This window comes from Microtus oregoni, unplaced genomic scaffold (genome assembly GCF_018167655.1).
Source record: "Microtus oregoni isolate MIOR12 unplaced genomic scaffold, Mior012 000001F_ref0000356, whole genome shotgun sequence".
Taxonomy (NCBI): Eukaryota; Metazoa; Chordata; class Mammalia; order Rodentia; family Cricetidae; genus Microtus; species Microtus oregoni.
The window spans coordinates 4,347,631-4,361,415 of record NW_024543060.1 but is presented as its reverse complement, the minus strand read 5'-3'; the positions used below and the strand labels follow the sequence as shown (position 1 = coordinate 4,361,415).

At 46.2% G+C, this 13,785-nt stretch overlaps 1 protein-coding gene across 2 annotated transcripts in view; it reads right to left on the bottom strand.

Moving 5' to 3' along the window:
• Window positions 1-406, bottom strand: part of Kif13b (kinesin family member 13B) — a 147,439-nt gene extending 147,033 nt beyond the window's left edge. For both annotated transcript variants that reach the window (XM_041664373.1, XM_041664382.1), the window contains exon 1: window positions 302-406. In XM_041664373.1, the coding sequence (XP_041520307.1) occupies window positions 302-356 (55 nt within the window). In that variant the 5' untranslated portion in view covers window positions 357-406. The remainder of the gene's footprint in view (window positions 1-301) is intronic.
• Between the last annotated feature and the right edge of the window lie 13,379 nt (window positions 407-13,785).

The following is a 13,785-nucleotide window of genomic DNA, read 5'->3' as shown; positions in this document are numbered from 1 at the left end:
ACTAAGAAGGCACGTCCTTCCTTTCTGCAAACAGCCACAAGGTGCAGGTTCAAGTGATGAAACGTGGAAAATCGAAAAGTGGGGCTGTCCGCCCCGAGAGCTGCGTGCACAGGCGGGCTACGAGGCCGGAGCGGCCCAAGGCCTGGCGAGCGCGGTGACAGCTGGCGGGGCGGAGGGCTGAGGGCCCGGCCGCGCCGTCGAAGGCGCACGCGCGGTGAGGGGTGCCCGCCGGGACCCCCCGGGACGCCAAGGCTAAAGCACCACAGGCACCTGTCGCCCCCGACCCGGGACGAGCGCTCACCTCGTCGGTTCATTGGCCGGACCCGCACCGCCACCTTCACTTTAGAGTCGTCCATCGTACCGCTGCCGGGGTTATCGTTGCACCTCCGTCTGCCACGGCCACCGAACAAACTCTCCGAGTCCAACCCGGCGGGCGGGGGCTGTGGGGAAAGGGGGCGGAACTGGCGAGGGGCGAGGACCGGTGCATCCCAGAGCATGCCGGGATTTGTAGTTTCCGAAAGGCGGGCGGAGGCGCCGGCGGGAAAATTCGCGCGTCGCTCTCTGGAACTTGTAGTCAGCTGTCCCCAGTTTGAAAATGTGTTGCAGTTTCTGAACTTCCCTCTCCCTTTCCTTTTCTCTTTCTTTACTTCTTCCTCTTTCTTCTTTCTTCCTTTTTTTTGCGGGGGGTATGGAGATTGAAATCAGGGTTCTATGCGTATTAGGCATGGGTTCTACCCGTTAGTTAAATTGCCGGCTTTCCTTTATTATTTTTTTGAGATAATAGAGATAGTTTATTTAAAAAGATAAAAAGGTAGCCTGGCATGGTGGTGTATGCCTTTAATCCCAGGGTGCACAGAGAAACATTGTCTCAGAAAACAAAAAAGAGAGAGAGAGACACTTCCACATACACTCCAAGGCTCCTTTTCCGCTCTGTGTGTGTGTGTGTGTGTGTGTGTGTGTGTGTGTGTGTGTGTGTGTGTGTTGGACTTCCCCCCCCCTATTTATTTATTATTCATTTATGTTTCTGTGTCTATACACACTTGCGAGAGCATGTATCTAAGGACAACTTTCAGGATTCAGTTCTCTCCTTCTACCATGTGGCTCCTAGGAATGGAATCCAGGTCATTCGGCTTGCCACCCAGAGCCTTTACCCACTGAACCATCTCTATGGCCATGTTTGGGGGTTTGTTATAGTTGTTCGCTTGGTGGGTGAGTGTTTTTTTGTTTGTGGCTTCCTTGTTTACTTTTTCTATGTTTACGGGCGTTTGCTTGAAAGTATGTCTGTGACCAAGGGCATGCCGTGCCAGCTGAGCTCAGAAGAGGGTGTCAGATACCCTGGAACTGGGGTTACAGACAGCTGTGAGCTACCACATAGTGCTGAGAACTAAACCCAGGTCCTTTGGAAGAGCAACCAATGTGATTAGTGATTAACCACTGAACCATCTCTCCAGCCCCGCCCCCTTGGGGTTTACACATCGGTTCACAGAGTTGCTCAAACTGACCTTGAACTTGCAGTCTTCCTGTCTCAGCCTCCAAGTAGTGTCAGGCCTGAGCCCCCTGGTCTACGTCTGTACCTAGCCTTGGCTGTCACGTAAACTCACTTGGTAGACCAGGATGGTCTCCAACTCAGAGATCCGTCTACCTCTGACTTCCTAGTGCTAGGGCTAAAGGCTTGCGCCTCACAACTCTTAACTTTCAAAATTGGCTTTGAGACCAAGCTGCTGAGAGCCGACCCTTCATCTGAAAACCTCGTCATCTCATTTTTAAAACTTCAGAGTCCGATCCTTGATTCTAATGATGCCCCGCTCCCCTCACTTTGCTGACTCATTCTTGGAGAGAAGTGGACAGACCATTCAATTCAGCCTTTCAGTTCTTTAAGTCATAACCTTAAGTTATGGAAGCAAACTCAACTCAAATACCACTCATTTCCCAACCCGTGGCCATGGTCAAGTTATTTGGTGGCTCAAATTTCATCCTTTTACGTGTAAAATGGAGATAGTAATTAGGCAAATTTCAAAAGCTGTGTCACCCAATCTGCAGTAAAGACCCCAGGTACATTTCGTGTGCGCATCAATGAAACCAAATGAAAAAAAAAAAAAAAACTGTTTATCAGACTAGCAGAGACTACTAGTTGGTGACTTGTGAGCCAAGTCTACCCTGCAAACATGTTCTGTTTAGCCAACACAAAAATAAGACGTGGGAACGCGTCAGTGGCTTAACTGCATGATATGAATACTACTAGGTCAGAACTGAATAGCACTGGACACGCTGCAATCCCAGCCTTCAGCAAGCCAAAGCGGGATGATTCTCATAGTTTGAGACCAGTCTAGACTACACGCTCCTGCCTTCGACTACCGGTATTGCAATGAGCCGCTCCAATCTAGCTTCTTAAACAGAAGCAACTAAGCAAGAAAAATGGTTATGCAGTTTCAATTGGAAATTATATGTGTGTGGGAATTCAGGACAAAACCGCTGAGGAAGTGTGGACAGTCTCCCTTGGGACTCTAGGTCTCCTTTGACTTCTTAAAGAAGAGGCAGAAAAAGGATTCTTAGAGGCCTGGAAGTCATCCAGCGACAGGTGAGAGAAGAAAAACAGCTGCAGGTTGTAACCTGCAGCCTGGAGAACCCCGGGAGCTCCACAGCCAGCTAAGCCGAAACTGGAGCTGGTCAAGTCAGCAGGCTCTGGGAGACAGGGGGTTGCAAGAATGGGAAAAGTCCTGGTTTCTGTCTTGTCACCTTTGAGAATGGGAAAAGAGCAAAAAGAAAAGCCCTCTCTCCTGTGCCTTTGTTTTGTAAATCAATAGTGTAGTTCTGCAGGGCTTCAAAATGTATCTCTGAGATTAACTAGGTCTAAGAAAGTCTCACTTTCCTTCCTGGTGTTTTGCAAACCTATCCATCCTGATTTCTTTTCTTTTTGTTCCGTTGATTTGGCAGTTCCTGATACTAAGGAACCTTCCTTGTCCTGCCTCTTTCTTTCTTTCTTTCTTTCTCTCTTTCTTTCTCTCTTTCTTTCTTTTTGTTTTCCAAACAGGGTCTCATTATTCAGCTCTGGCTATTCTGGAACTCACTATGTAGACCAGGCTGGCTTTGAACTCACAGCAATGTTGCCTCTGCCTCCCCAGTGATTGGATTGTGCCACTACGCCTGGCTCGCTGTCTGTTTCATTTCGTTCATCTTTGACCTGATAATGATGCCTAATGGAACACCTACTGTGTGCAAGACCCCACCCTAAGCCCTTTACGTCTCTGAGCCTTTTTAATCCTCACACAGACTGGATGGAGCAGTTGATATTATTATCTGTACGCCGAGGATGTAAGACTGAGTAACTTAGACTGAACTAGGCTGCCAGCATCCACCCTCTCTCCTCTGCAATCTCTGGAAGTCGAAACATCTGTATACAAACTGTTCAGTCCCCAGAAATTCCAAACAGCTCCTGTTCTGCATTCCACTTACTTTTTAAATTCAAGATTTAATCTGAATCAACTCACTCCCACAAATCACCTGTTCGTGCATTCTTTCAAGAATCAGAGCTTGCCAGCGGTGGTGACTCACGCCTTTAATCTCTGCACCTGGAAGGCAGAGGCAGGCAGATCTCTGTGAATTCGAGGCTGGTTTGGTCTACAGAGTGAGTTCCAGGACAGGCTCCAAAGCTACACAGAGAAACCCTGTCTCACAAAATCAAAAAAAGAAAAGAAAAGAAAGAAAGAAAAAAGAAAAGAAAAAGAAAAAAATGAAAAGAAAGGAAAAAAAGACTCAGAGTTTAAGCCCTGCCTGATCTACATAGAAAATTCCTGTGAAAAAAATCACACCTCTCCCATGAAAATTCCCAACTCCAGTTGTGCCCACAGTATGATTAGTCACAGCTCTCTACTCTACTGGCACAGGTAGAGTAGATGGGAGTCTTCAGACACTCAGTTTCTCTCACCCCATTCCATTGAAGCGAGGTTCTGTTAGCCGGCCCCTGTACAACCTTTTCAACAGCTCCTCCATCTCCAGACCCTTCCTGACAGCTTCAGAGCCCACAAGGAAAAGCAAGAATAAATAATAACAACTTAATCTCTTTTTATTTAGAATTTCATATATAACTACAATGTATATGTCTCCTTTCCTCCTCTTCCCAACCCCTGTAGGCCCATGCGTTTGAACACTTGGTCCCCAAGTGGTTGTAATGGCAGTGCTGTTTTGGGAGGTTTCAGAGATGTGGCTTTGTTGGAGCAAGTGTGTCACTGGAGGCAGGCTTTAAGACTCGTTGTTTTCCGGTTTGTCCTCTCTGCTTCATGCTTGTAGTTGAAGATGTAAGCAATTAGGTAGCCTCCTGCTCTAGACATGGTCACTTGCAGGCAACCAAACTGTTGAGAGTTCACGTCCAGAAGACACGAGCTAACCTAAGTCCTGATCCTCTGCTCCTTACAGTATTTTTGCCCCCTCTTCTGAAACCCTTGGGTGTAGAATGTGTGTTAAATAAAAATGTCCCATTTGTGGTTAGGCACTTCATGGTCACTTATTTTCTACACTCTGACAAGTCATGGTTCCCTAAAATAGAATCCATCTCCTTCTCATCAGAAGCTTCTTTGATGAGAGGTACGATCTGCACTTACCTATGGGTAGAAGGATGAATATCTAGAAGACAGTTTATATTTATATTAAGTTTGGCAACATGATAGTCATAGACTCTCCTCTATGGTCTATGACTCCTCCAGTCATGGAGTCCTGGTTAATTTTACAGTACCAGATCTGAGTTTCCACCTACTGAGTGGGCCGTAAGTCCAATCTTACAGCTCTTGGTCACCCTCAAGATATTAGTGCCACCATGGCCCAACCAGCTGTTGTTGTAATTTGCAGGACTTACATCTGGGTAGGACTGTTGATAACTGTCCCTTACCCCCGGCGCTTTGCACAGCACCCTCCAACATTTTGAAATCTAGCTGTCAGGGAGGAGGCTCCCAGTCAGTACCAAATTGATTTCTCCAAGCCCTATGACAAAAGAATAATTCTTGACTGAAAATCAAAGGGTCATTTCCTTAAGCAGGAATCCACATCTGGTTACTTGTCTCCCTGCCTCCTGCACAACCAAGCTACCCAAATAATAGTCTACAGTATCTTCTCTTCCTCACCTGTCATTAGTCAACCAACTATTAATTTAATCACGCTTTCACCTGTCCTCAACGCTCCCATAAAACCGTCACGGTAGTATGTACAATTGACCTTCTCATTACAAATCTAACAAGGTAGACGTTGGTCCTTAGTTTTCTTGACTCATCTGTCATATCTGGTGTTGACCATGGCCTTCTGGAAACACTGGGTTCCCTTGGTTTCTGTGACATCACTCTATCTGTCCCCCTAGTCTTTTTTTTTTTTTTTTTTTTTCGAGACAGGGTTTCTCTGTGGCTTTGGAGCCTGTCCTGGAACTAGCTCTGTAGACCAGGCTGGTCTCAAACTCACAGAGATCTGCCTGCCTCTGCCTCCCGAGTGCTGGGATTAAAGGCATGTGCCACCATCACCCGGCTTGTCCCCCTAGTCTTAATTATCTTATTAGTCTAGTCAACAAATGGCCCTAGCCTATGGTCATCTTATATTGGGTATCTAGGATGCTAATTTGAAAACAGGAAAATGGCAGTGCAGCTCAGCTGGTAGAGCAACACTGGTGATGTCCTGGGTGTGAGCCTCCCAGTGTCTGTAAACTGGTGGCGGTGCCACATGCCTGTAACCCAGCACTTCTGAGACAGTGGCAAGAGGATCAGAAGCTCAAGATTGGAAAGCTGGGATGTGGCTCAGTTGTCAGAATGTTTGTCTACCATGCACAAAGTCCCGGGTTCAATCAACAGCACCCCACAAACTGAGCATAACAACACGTGTCTGTAATCTCAGAAGTCAGGAGGTGGAGGCAGGGAGATCAGAAGTTTAAGGTTATCCTTGGCTACATATGAGGTTCAAGACAACTCTGGGTTACACAAAACCCCAGCTCAAAAAACTTTTATTTATTTATTTGTTTATAATTCCTAAACTTTGGGCTAGAGAGATGGCTCAGGGGTTAGGAGCAATGGCTGCTCTTCTGGAGGACCCACGTCAATTCCCAGCACCCACATGGTGGCTCACAACCATCTCTAAGTATAGTTCCAAAGTTTGTGATACCCTCTTCTGTCCTCCACAGACATCAAGCACACATGTGGTGCATAGACAGACATGTAGACAAAACATGCATATAAAATACAATAAAACGTTTAAAAATAAATGAATTAACTAAAAAAATAAAAAGTTCCCAAATTTGGGCATGCATGGAGGTGCATGTCTCCCAGTGCTGGGAGGCAGAGGCAGGTGAATCTATGAGTTCGAGGCCAGCCTGGTCTACAAGAGCTAGTTCCAGGACAGGAACCAAAAGCTACAGAGAAACCCTGTCTCGAAAAACAAAACAAAACAAAAGATGTTTCCTGCTCTTCCAGAGGATCCAAGTTCAGTCCTCAACATCCAAGCCAGTTAACACCCATCTGCAACTCTAGTTTCAGGGGATCTCCTGTTCTCTTTGGGCACCCACATGGATGCACACGCCCACACAAGTATGTGTGACTTGCATGTATACACAGACACACACACACACCTTTAAAAGTTCAAGGTTATTTTCAGCTGCAAAGCAAGTTCAAGGCCAGCCTCTGCTGGAGACCCCGTCTCAAGAAAAAGAGAAAAGATCATTGTCATGTCTCTAAACACTAGGAGATTTGAACCTATTTCTGGGAATTTGTAGCCTCTTGCAGTTATTTTGCAGCCTCTTTGTTCTCTCAGTGTGGAACATTCCCTTTTGTGAACACTGCCCTCAAGCCGGACTGGTGGAGCATACCTTTAGACCCAGCACTCCAGAGGCAGAGGCAGGTGAGTCTCTGAATTGGAAGCCAGCCTGGTCTACAGAGTGAGTTACAGGAGAGTCGGGGCTAGACAGAGAAACCTGATCTCAAAAAACAAAAACAAAACAACAGCAAAAAAAAAAAAAAAAACACTGCCCTCAAAAAGGAGGTTTGGGTGGGCCTGGCTTTGGAAACAACACAGGAGCCAAAAAAAGCTGAGGCTCTTCCACTCGATCTCGTGGGAGCACCAAGCGAAGCGAAAGCAGTCAGAAAAGAAGGCCATCTGTGTCAGGAAATAGCTCTGGGTTCTAAGAGGTCAAAACCAAGGTCCCCAGGAAGCAAGCAAGGCAAGTCTGGAGCTGAGCCTCCCAGCCCACCAGAGTCCTTCTCTAAGCTTTCAGTGTTTGCTTTAAAGCTCCTAGTAATTTCTCCCACGGTCACAGCATTCAGCAGAAAGCATTGGCCCTTGATGGGTATGGGTGTCCCTTGATAGTTATCCAGCTGTGTCTCTCCTGAAACGATAAAGCCACCATGCTGTGGGTTTAGGCAGCTGAGTGGAATTGACTACTATTTGGGAGGATTAAGTGTTCAAAGGATCCTCATAGGTATTGAAGGTTAAGAGGACTCCTGAGATGGGTTAGACAGGGCGGGCCCCAGCACTGATCTCAAGCCCCGAAGAACAAGGTATGCCTTGACAACTACTTGAAGGATGATGTGGTTCTCTGTGTTTTGCAAAAATTTTCTTTTGTTTTTTTTTTTTTCATCTCGTGTTTGTTGTCATTAATGTTTGAGATAGCTTCACTCTGTAACCCAACCAGTTTGAACCTTCTAGAATCCTCCTGCCTCAGCCTCCTGAGCGCTGGCATTGCAAGTGTGTTAGCCACCACACCAGTTTGCTACGTGCACACACATACATACACAAGTGGAACTCTAAGCAATCCTCCTGTCTCTGCCTCCCGAGTGCTGGAACTACAAACAAGAGCTATGTTATGTTAGTCATGCTGGCTAACTTTTATTAAATTCGTGTTTATTTGACCTATGCTAAGGGAAACGAAAGAGGGGACGTTTGTCTACACTGGAGACAAATGTTGAAAAGGAAAGAAGTCCAATCTCTGAGCCGGAGTGGCTTAGGCTCAAATGAGGGAGGCGGGGGCGCTCACAACATGGAGCACGGAAAGAAACCACAGCCTGCATCCAATCAGCTGAGAGAAAAATGTTGTGTTGGGCCTCAGCAAAGGTCTCCCTCCATCCTGGCCCTGTGGCTCTGGTTCCACTCAAATTATGAACGGTGACACTTCCTAGAGCCTCCCAAACACGTTTATACTCTCTCTGCATTTGACACTGTCTCTGTTATCCTACATGCTGGCTCTGGTTGCTTGGACTCAAGTTCCACCCCCCCTAGCAAGCCTTTCCTCTGCCAGTTAAAGTCTAACTATTCAAGCTGCACGGCCCTCAAGAAGTCAAGCCTCGCTACCCAGCCACGTCCATGCTTTCCTTCTGGAAACTCCGAACTCGGCACATAGTAGCATTTGGTTACCAGATGATTTAAATAATATATGGAGGTCTTGTTGTCTCATGTTAGACTCAGGACTTAACAACGGGAATGGGGTCTTCTCCGGTGTCACTCCTAAAAAAGTACCCAGCCCTCCTGATAAATACCGAGTGAACGAACTGTGGTGATCCAGTTAAAACAGCAAAGAGAGCACCAGCGAGATGGTTCCAGAGATAAAAAGTGCCTTTCTTTCTTTCTTTCTTTTTTCTTTTTTCTTTTCTTTTTTTTTTTTTTTTTTCGCAACAGGGTTTCTCTGCAGCTTTGGAGCCTGTCCTGGAACTTGCTCAGTAGACCAGGCTGACCTCGAGCTCACAGAGATCCGCCTGCCTCTGTCTCCTGAGTGCTGGAATTAAAGGCATGCACCTCCACTGCCCAGTCCTCCTCTTTCTTTCTTTCTTTCTTTCTTTCTTTTAAGAAAATGTCTCTTTATATAGCCATAGCTGCCTTGGAACTCTCAATGTGAACCAGGCTGGCCTTGAACTCACAGAGATCCACCAGCCTTTCCCTCCCTGATGCTGGTGTTAAAAGAATGCACCATCACACACTGCCAAAATGTGTAGTCCAGGGCAGCTTTGAACTTGGTGATGCTCTTGCCTCTTCTTCATCATATCCTACCAGTGTGTGCCACCACAACCAACTCATCCCCTTTAGTGAAAGATTTTAAGTCCCTTCTGACCTCTAAAGAACCAGAGCATCCCTGTGGTCAGAACTTTAAAAATTCTTCTTCCAAAATATACAGGCTTCAGAACCCCACTCCCCTCCCCCCACACACACACATACAAGAGCTCACCATCTACATGAACACCAACTTCCTTCCCTTGGAAAGATGCCTCTCTGAAAAACATCAATAATGACTCTCCAGTGGGTCTGGTTGGCCTCCATAAACCGTTCAGGGACCGAGGCTGGGGTCGGGAGAGGGCATCCTTTCCCTGTTATTCAAGGCAGATTGTACATTTCAGACCCCATTAGCAAGCACAAAGGGACAACCATAAAGTATTCATGGGTTGTGGCACAAATGCATTGACAGCCTCGGGGGAACCCCCCTCCGCACCCGAGGGATTTGATTAGAAGGGCCTGTGGTTGCACAGAACCCCCTTAAGCTCAGAGGTTTCTGGAGCTCGTCTGCAAATCTTATTTAGAATTTACAGGGATTTATTGAAACCTCAGGCAACGGGGTGAGGTAAGCTGGGAGTGAGCTGTGGAATTAGAGCTCACACCCTAATGAGAAGCACTGGGCGTTGTTCCCCAAGGACAAAAATTTAGAGAGATACTGGATGAATAAGGGGGAGGGTTGTGGCTCACTGGTAGAATGCTTGCCTAGAAATACTGGCTCAAGCTGTGACCAACAAGCCTGAGGAATAGATGAGTAACTTGGGACTGTATGGGTTTGGGTTATGTATGCTGCCTTTACCTACCTAACTACGCACACTGTTCTTTGAACAACGCACCTAATTGACCTTAGACCCCAACCTGTGCTGGGCTACGCACACACCTCTTTCTGAACAATGGGATAGACAGATTTCTTCTCTTAGTGGCCATCAAACTTGGACAGTTTCTATTCGAACACATGCGAGGGAAGGGTGACCCCTCCTGGACTAGGTTTGGGCACATGGGTACATGTACAGTAAAAGAAAATCTGTACCCAGGTAAACTTTTTTGTTTTGTTTTGTTTTTCAAGACAAGGTTTCTCTGTAGCTTTGGGTCCTGTCCTGGAACTAGCTCTAGTAGACCAAGTTGGCCTTGAACTCACAGAGATATTCCTGCCTCTGCCTCCTGAGTGCTGGGATTAAAGTCTTGCACCAACACCGCCCAGCTCACATAAACTTTGAAGGAGAGTCCATTTATCTTCTTATGCCTATGTATAATTGGGTGTGCATGTAATGAAAATCCAGCACTGTGGGAAAAGACATGCAGGGCAGATAGAATATTCTTTCACAATCCATTAGTCAAAACAGAGAACCCACCAAGACTCTGTCCCTTAACGACCAAGCTCCTCCCTCCTTTGAACTCCATAAAAGGTAGCCCTGACCAATCAGGGCACTGGGGTACTCTCACATGGTCACTGCTCCCTTGTGGTATATTTTGGTCTTTTTCTATTATTTTGCTTTAAATAGTTTCCTTAATCCTTTTGTAATTCTCTGTGAGCTTTTATTTCAATTGCTTGAATAAAAAGCCAAGAACCCAGAAACCCTCAACCCGACCACCAGTGACGAAGTCAACCATGAAAGGGGGGCTGGTGACAAAATTCTGAATGGAATTGAAAGAATAAACCAACTGTGGTACACACCTTTAATCCCAGCACTGGGGAGGCAGAGGCAGGTGGATCTCTGAGGTCAAGGCCAGCCTGGGCTACAGAGCAAGGACAGCCAGGGCTACACAGAGAAACCCTGTCTCAGGAAAAAAAAAAAGAAAGAAAGAAAGGAAAAAACAGTCATGCTGGACATTCTAAAATGTAGTAGCAGGCCATGGAGGTGGCTCAGTGGGTGAAGACACTTGTTGCCGAGCCTAATGACCTGAGTTTGACCTCTGGAACCCACACAATGGAAAGAAATAACTGACTTCTGTAAATTGTACTGTGCTCTGACCTTTAGCCTCACGCTGTGGCAATGCATATACCCCACCCCACCAAAAATAAATGTAAAGAGGGACAGGGGTACACCTCAGTAATAAAACATGGGTTTAGCGTGTGTGAGGCCTTGCTTGGGCTTGAGGCCCAGAATAGGAGGGGGAAAAATCCATTTAGAAGATTAGGAGTTGGCAGAGAGCTTGCCTAGCATGCACAAAGACCTGGATTGGATATCCAGCATCAAATAAAACAAGTCTTGCTTGGTACATCCGTAATCCTAACACTTGAGAGGTGGGTGGAGGAAGAAGAACAGAAGTTTAAGTCCAGCCTGGGCTACAAAGCAAGATCCTGTCTCAAAATAGAGAAAATAAAGTATTGTTGTTGTTGTTGTTTGTTTCAAGATAATTATGCCTCTAAAAGGAAGCCTGTAGAATCCTTCCCATGATACTGGGCCAGTAATTACGAGCCTGTTTTCCCAGGGACTGTGTCACCTATGGTGACAGGTGGGTGGGGGTGAGGCCTGAACTTAGAAGGGAGAAAGAAGATCCATTCTGACTCACCCCAGTGAATAGGTGTCATCGTGGGGAAGCACGAAGGGAGGGTTCCAGAGTCTTGGTACAAAGGGAAACGAAGATGAGGAAACTGCTCAAGCCAGCAGGGAGACCACATGAGCACACAATCTTCTAGTCGGGGGACATGAAACAGTTAAAGAAAAAACTCAAGACAGTCAGGCGGAGATGGGGGGGGGAGGGTACCCACAGGAAGTGTCATAGGGTTCATTTGTCTGTGCCACGAAGGGAGACTGGTTTCAGCTGGCCCCAGTCTGGAAGCTGTTCTTCCGACCAGAAAGCCAGGAGCGGGGGAACCTCCCTGTGCCGTGCATGACTCATCCCCAGGCAGCTGAGGCAGGCTCGCAACAGGGGGGCGGCGGCTGTGGCCTGTGCACACCCTGCATCTTCCATGCCCGGAATGGGAGGCATGTCCCATGTTCCACTGGAGGGAATGAGGCATCCTCGGAAGGAGAGAGAATAAATCAGGACCCAGCGACAGAGGTTCCAGGCAGACACAGGGCTTGTGTGGCAAACTAGGAGAAATATAAGTGACTCTTCAGCTGATCTCAAGCAAAGACATCTTCACGGTTGGGAGTTTCGAGAAACTTGCCCTAAGTCTGTGTTGGGGGAATCAAGGACTCAACCCTGAGACAGATAGAGACCAAACTTTACTCTTTTATTTTCTTTTTCAATTCCATTTGTTTATTTGAGCCAAGCACGGTGGCTTTCACTTCTTTAATCTTAGCACTTGGGAGACAGAGACAGGTGAATCTTTTGTGAGTTTGAGGCCAGACCGGGCTACGTTGTAAAACCCTGTTTCCAAAACAAAACATATACTTATTTATTGTTTTGTTTTACCCGCTGAGTCATCTGCCCAGCCCAGACTTTTCTCTTTCACTCTATGTGAAACTGGCTCCAGCAGAACAAATTAAAATCAGTTGATTCAGAAAACATAGACCTTTAGCCGGGCATTGGTGGGACGCTCAGTGTGAAGGCAGGAGAGACAGGAGTTCAAGGCCAGCTATGGCTGGATGCTATGTTCAAAGCAAGCCTGTGTTATGTGAGTCCCTATCTCAAAAGATAGACAAAGAAAAACAAAAGTGAAATCTTGAAAGTGTCTATAAACCACTATAATCCACAAATTGGGACAGGTTTGCAGTTAGCTCTGGGTTAAAGTCCTAAAGGAGTCTTAACAAATTAAACACACACACACACACACACACACACACACACACAGAGGTCAAGAGGAATTTTGGCAGAGCTTACTCCTAGACTGTTTCCAAAGGAAGCACTGTGCTGGCCCCTGAGCATGTGAAAACCATCAGTCTGACCGACCAAGAGAGGCACAATCAGCAGCAGCCTCTTCAAATCTTAGTCACCACGGCTTATCAAGTACCTGTGTAAACACAACAGTGGAATATCATTCTTCTCATCTAACAACTTGGCAAACTTTTTAGAAGTTATTTTGCATTCATTAGTATGTCTGACGATCAGAAGACAACTTGTGGGAGTCAGTTCTCTCGATCCATACGCTCAGGGGATCGAACTCAGGCCCTCTGGCTTGGAGGCAAAGTAATCCCAAGCAATCTCCCGGGCAACTTGGCAATTTATCTAAAATGTGATGTCTTCCTTGGCTTGGGTTTGAGTAAGATGACTGTCTTTTTCAGAAGGACAACCAGGGGCACAATTGTACTAGACAAAAATGATACATATAATCTATAACAATGGCACAAGTTGCTGCTAAATATAAAAAATATGAAAAATACAGTTACCTTATGCCTTTCATTCTGTTATTCGCTTTTCTGTCACATGCATACTACTGCTTCAACAAAGACCCATGCATCTAGTTGACAGAGGCAATTAGTGGTAATGAATAAGGGAAGTCATTTAAAAATAGCTATGTGTAGAGCTGGATGTCATCCTCCTACTGTAATCACAGCAATTGGGGGAGGGGTATAAAGGCAGGAGGGTTACAAGTTCAAGGCCAGCCTAGACTATATAATGAGTTCTAGGCCAGCCTAAACCATATAGTGAGATTTTTGCCTCAAGAAACAAAACGCAGACTGGTTATGGTGGCACACACCTTAAATGCCAGCACTCAGGAGGCAGAGACAGGTGGCTCTCTATGAGCTCGAGACCAGTCTGGTCTACATAGCCACTGCAAGATCAGCCAGGACTACACAGCACGACCTTGTCTCAGCCAAACTAATAACACCAACAATATAAAACAAAATACATAGAATAAAAACACATTTTTTTTTACAGGATGAGGATATAGCT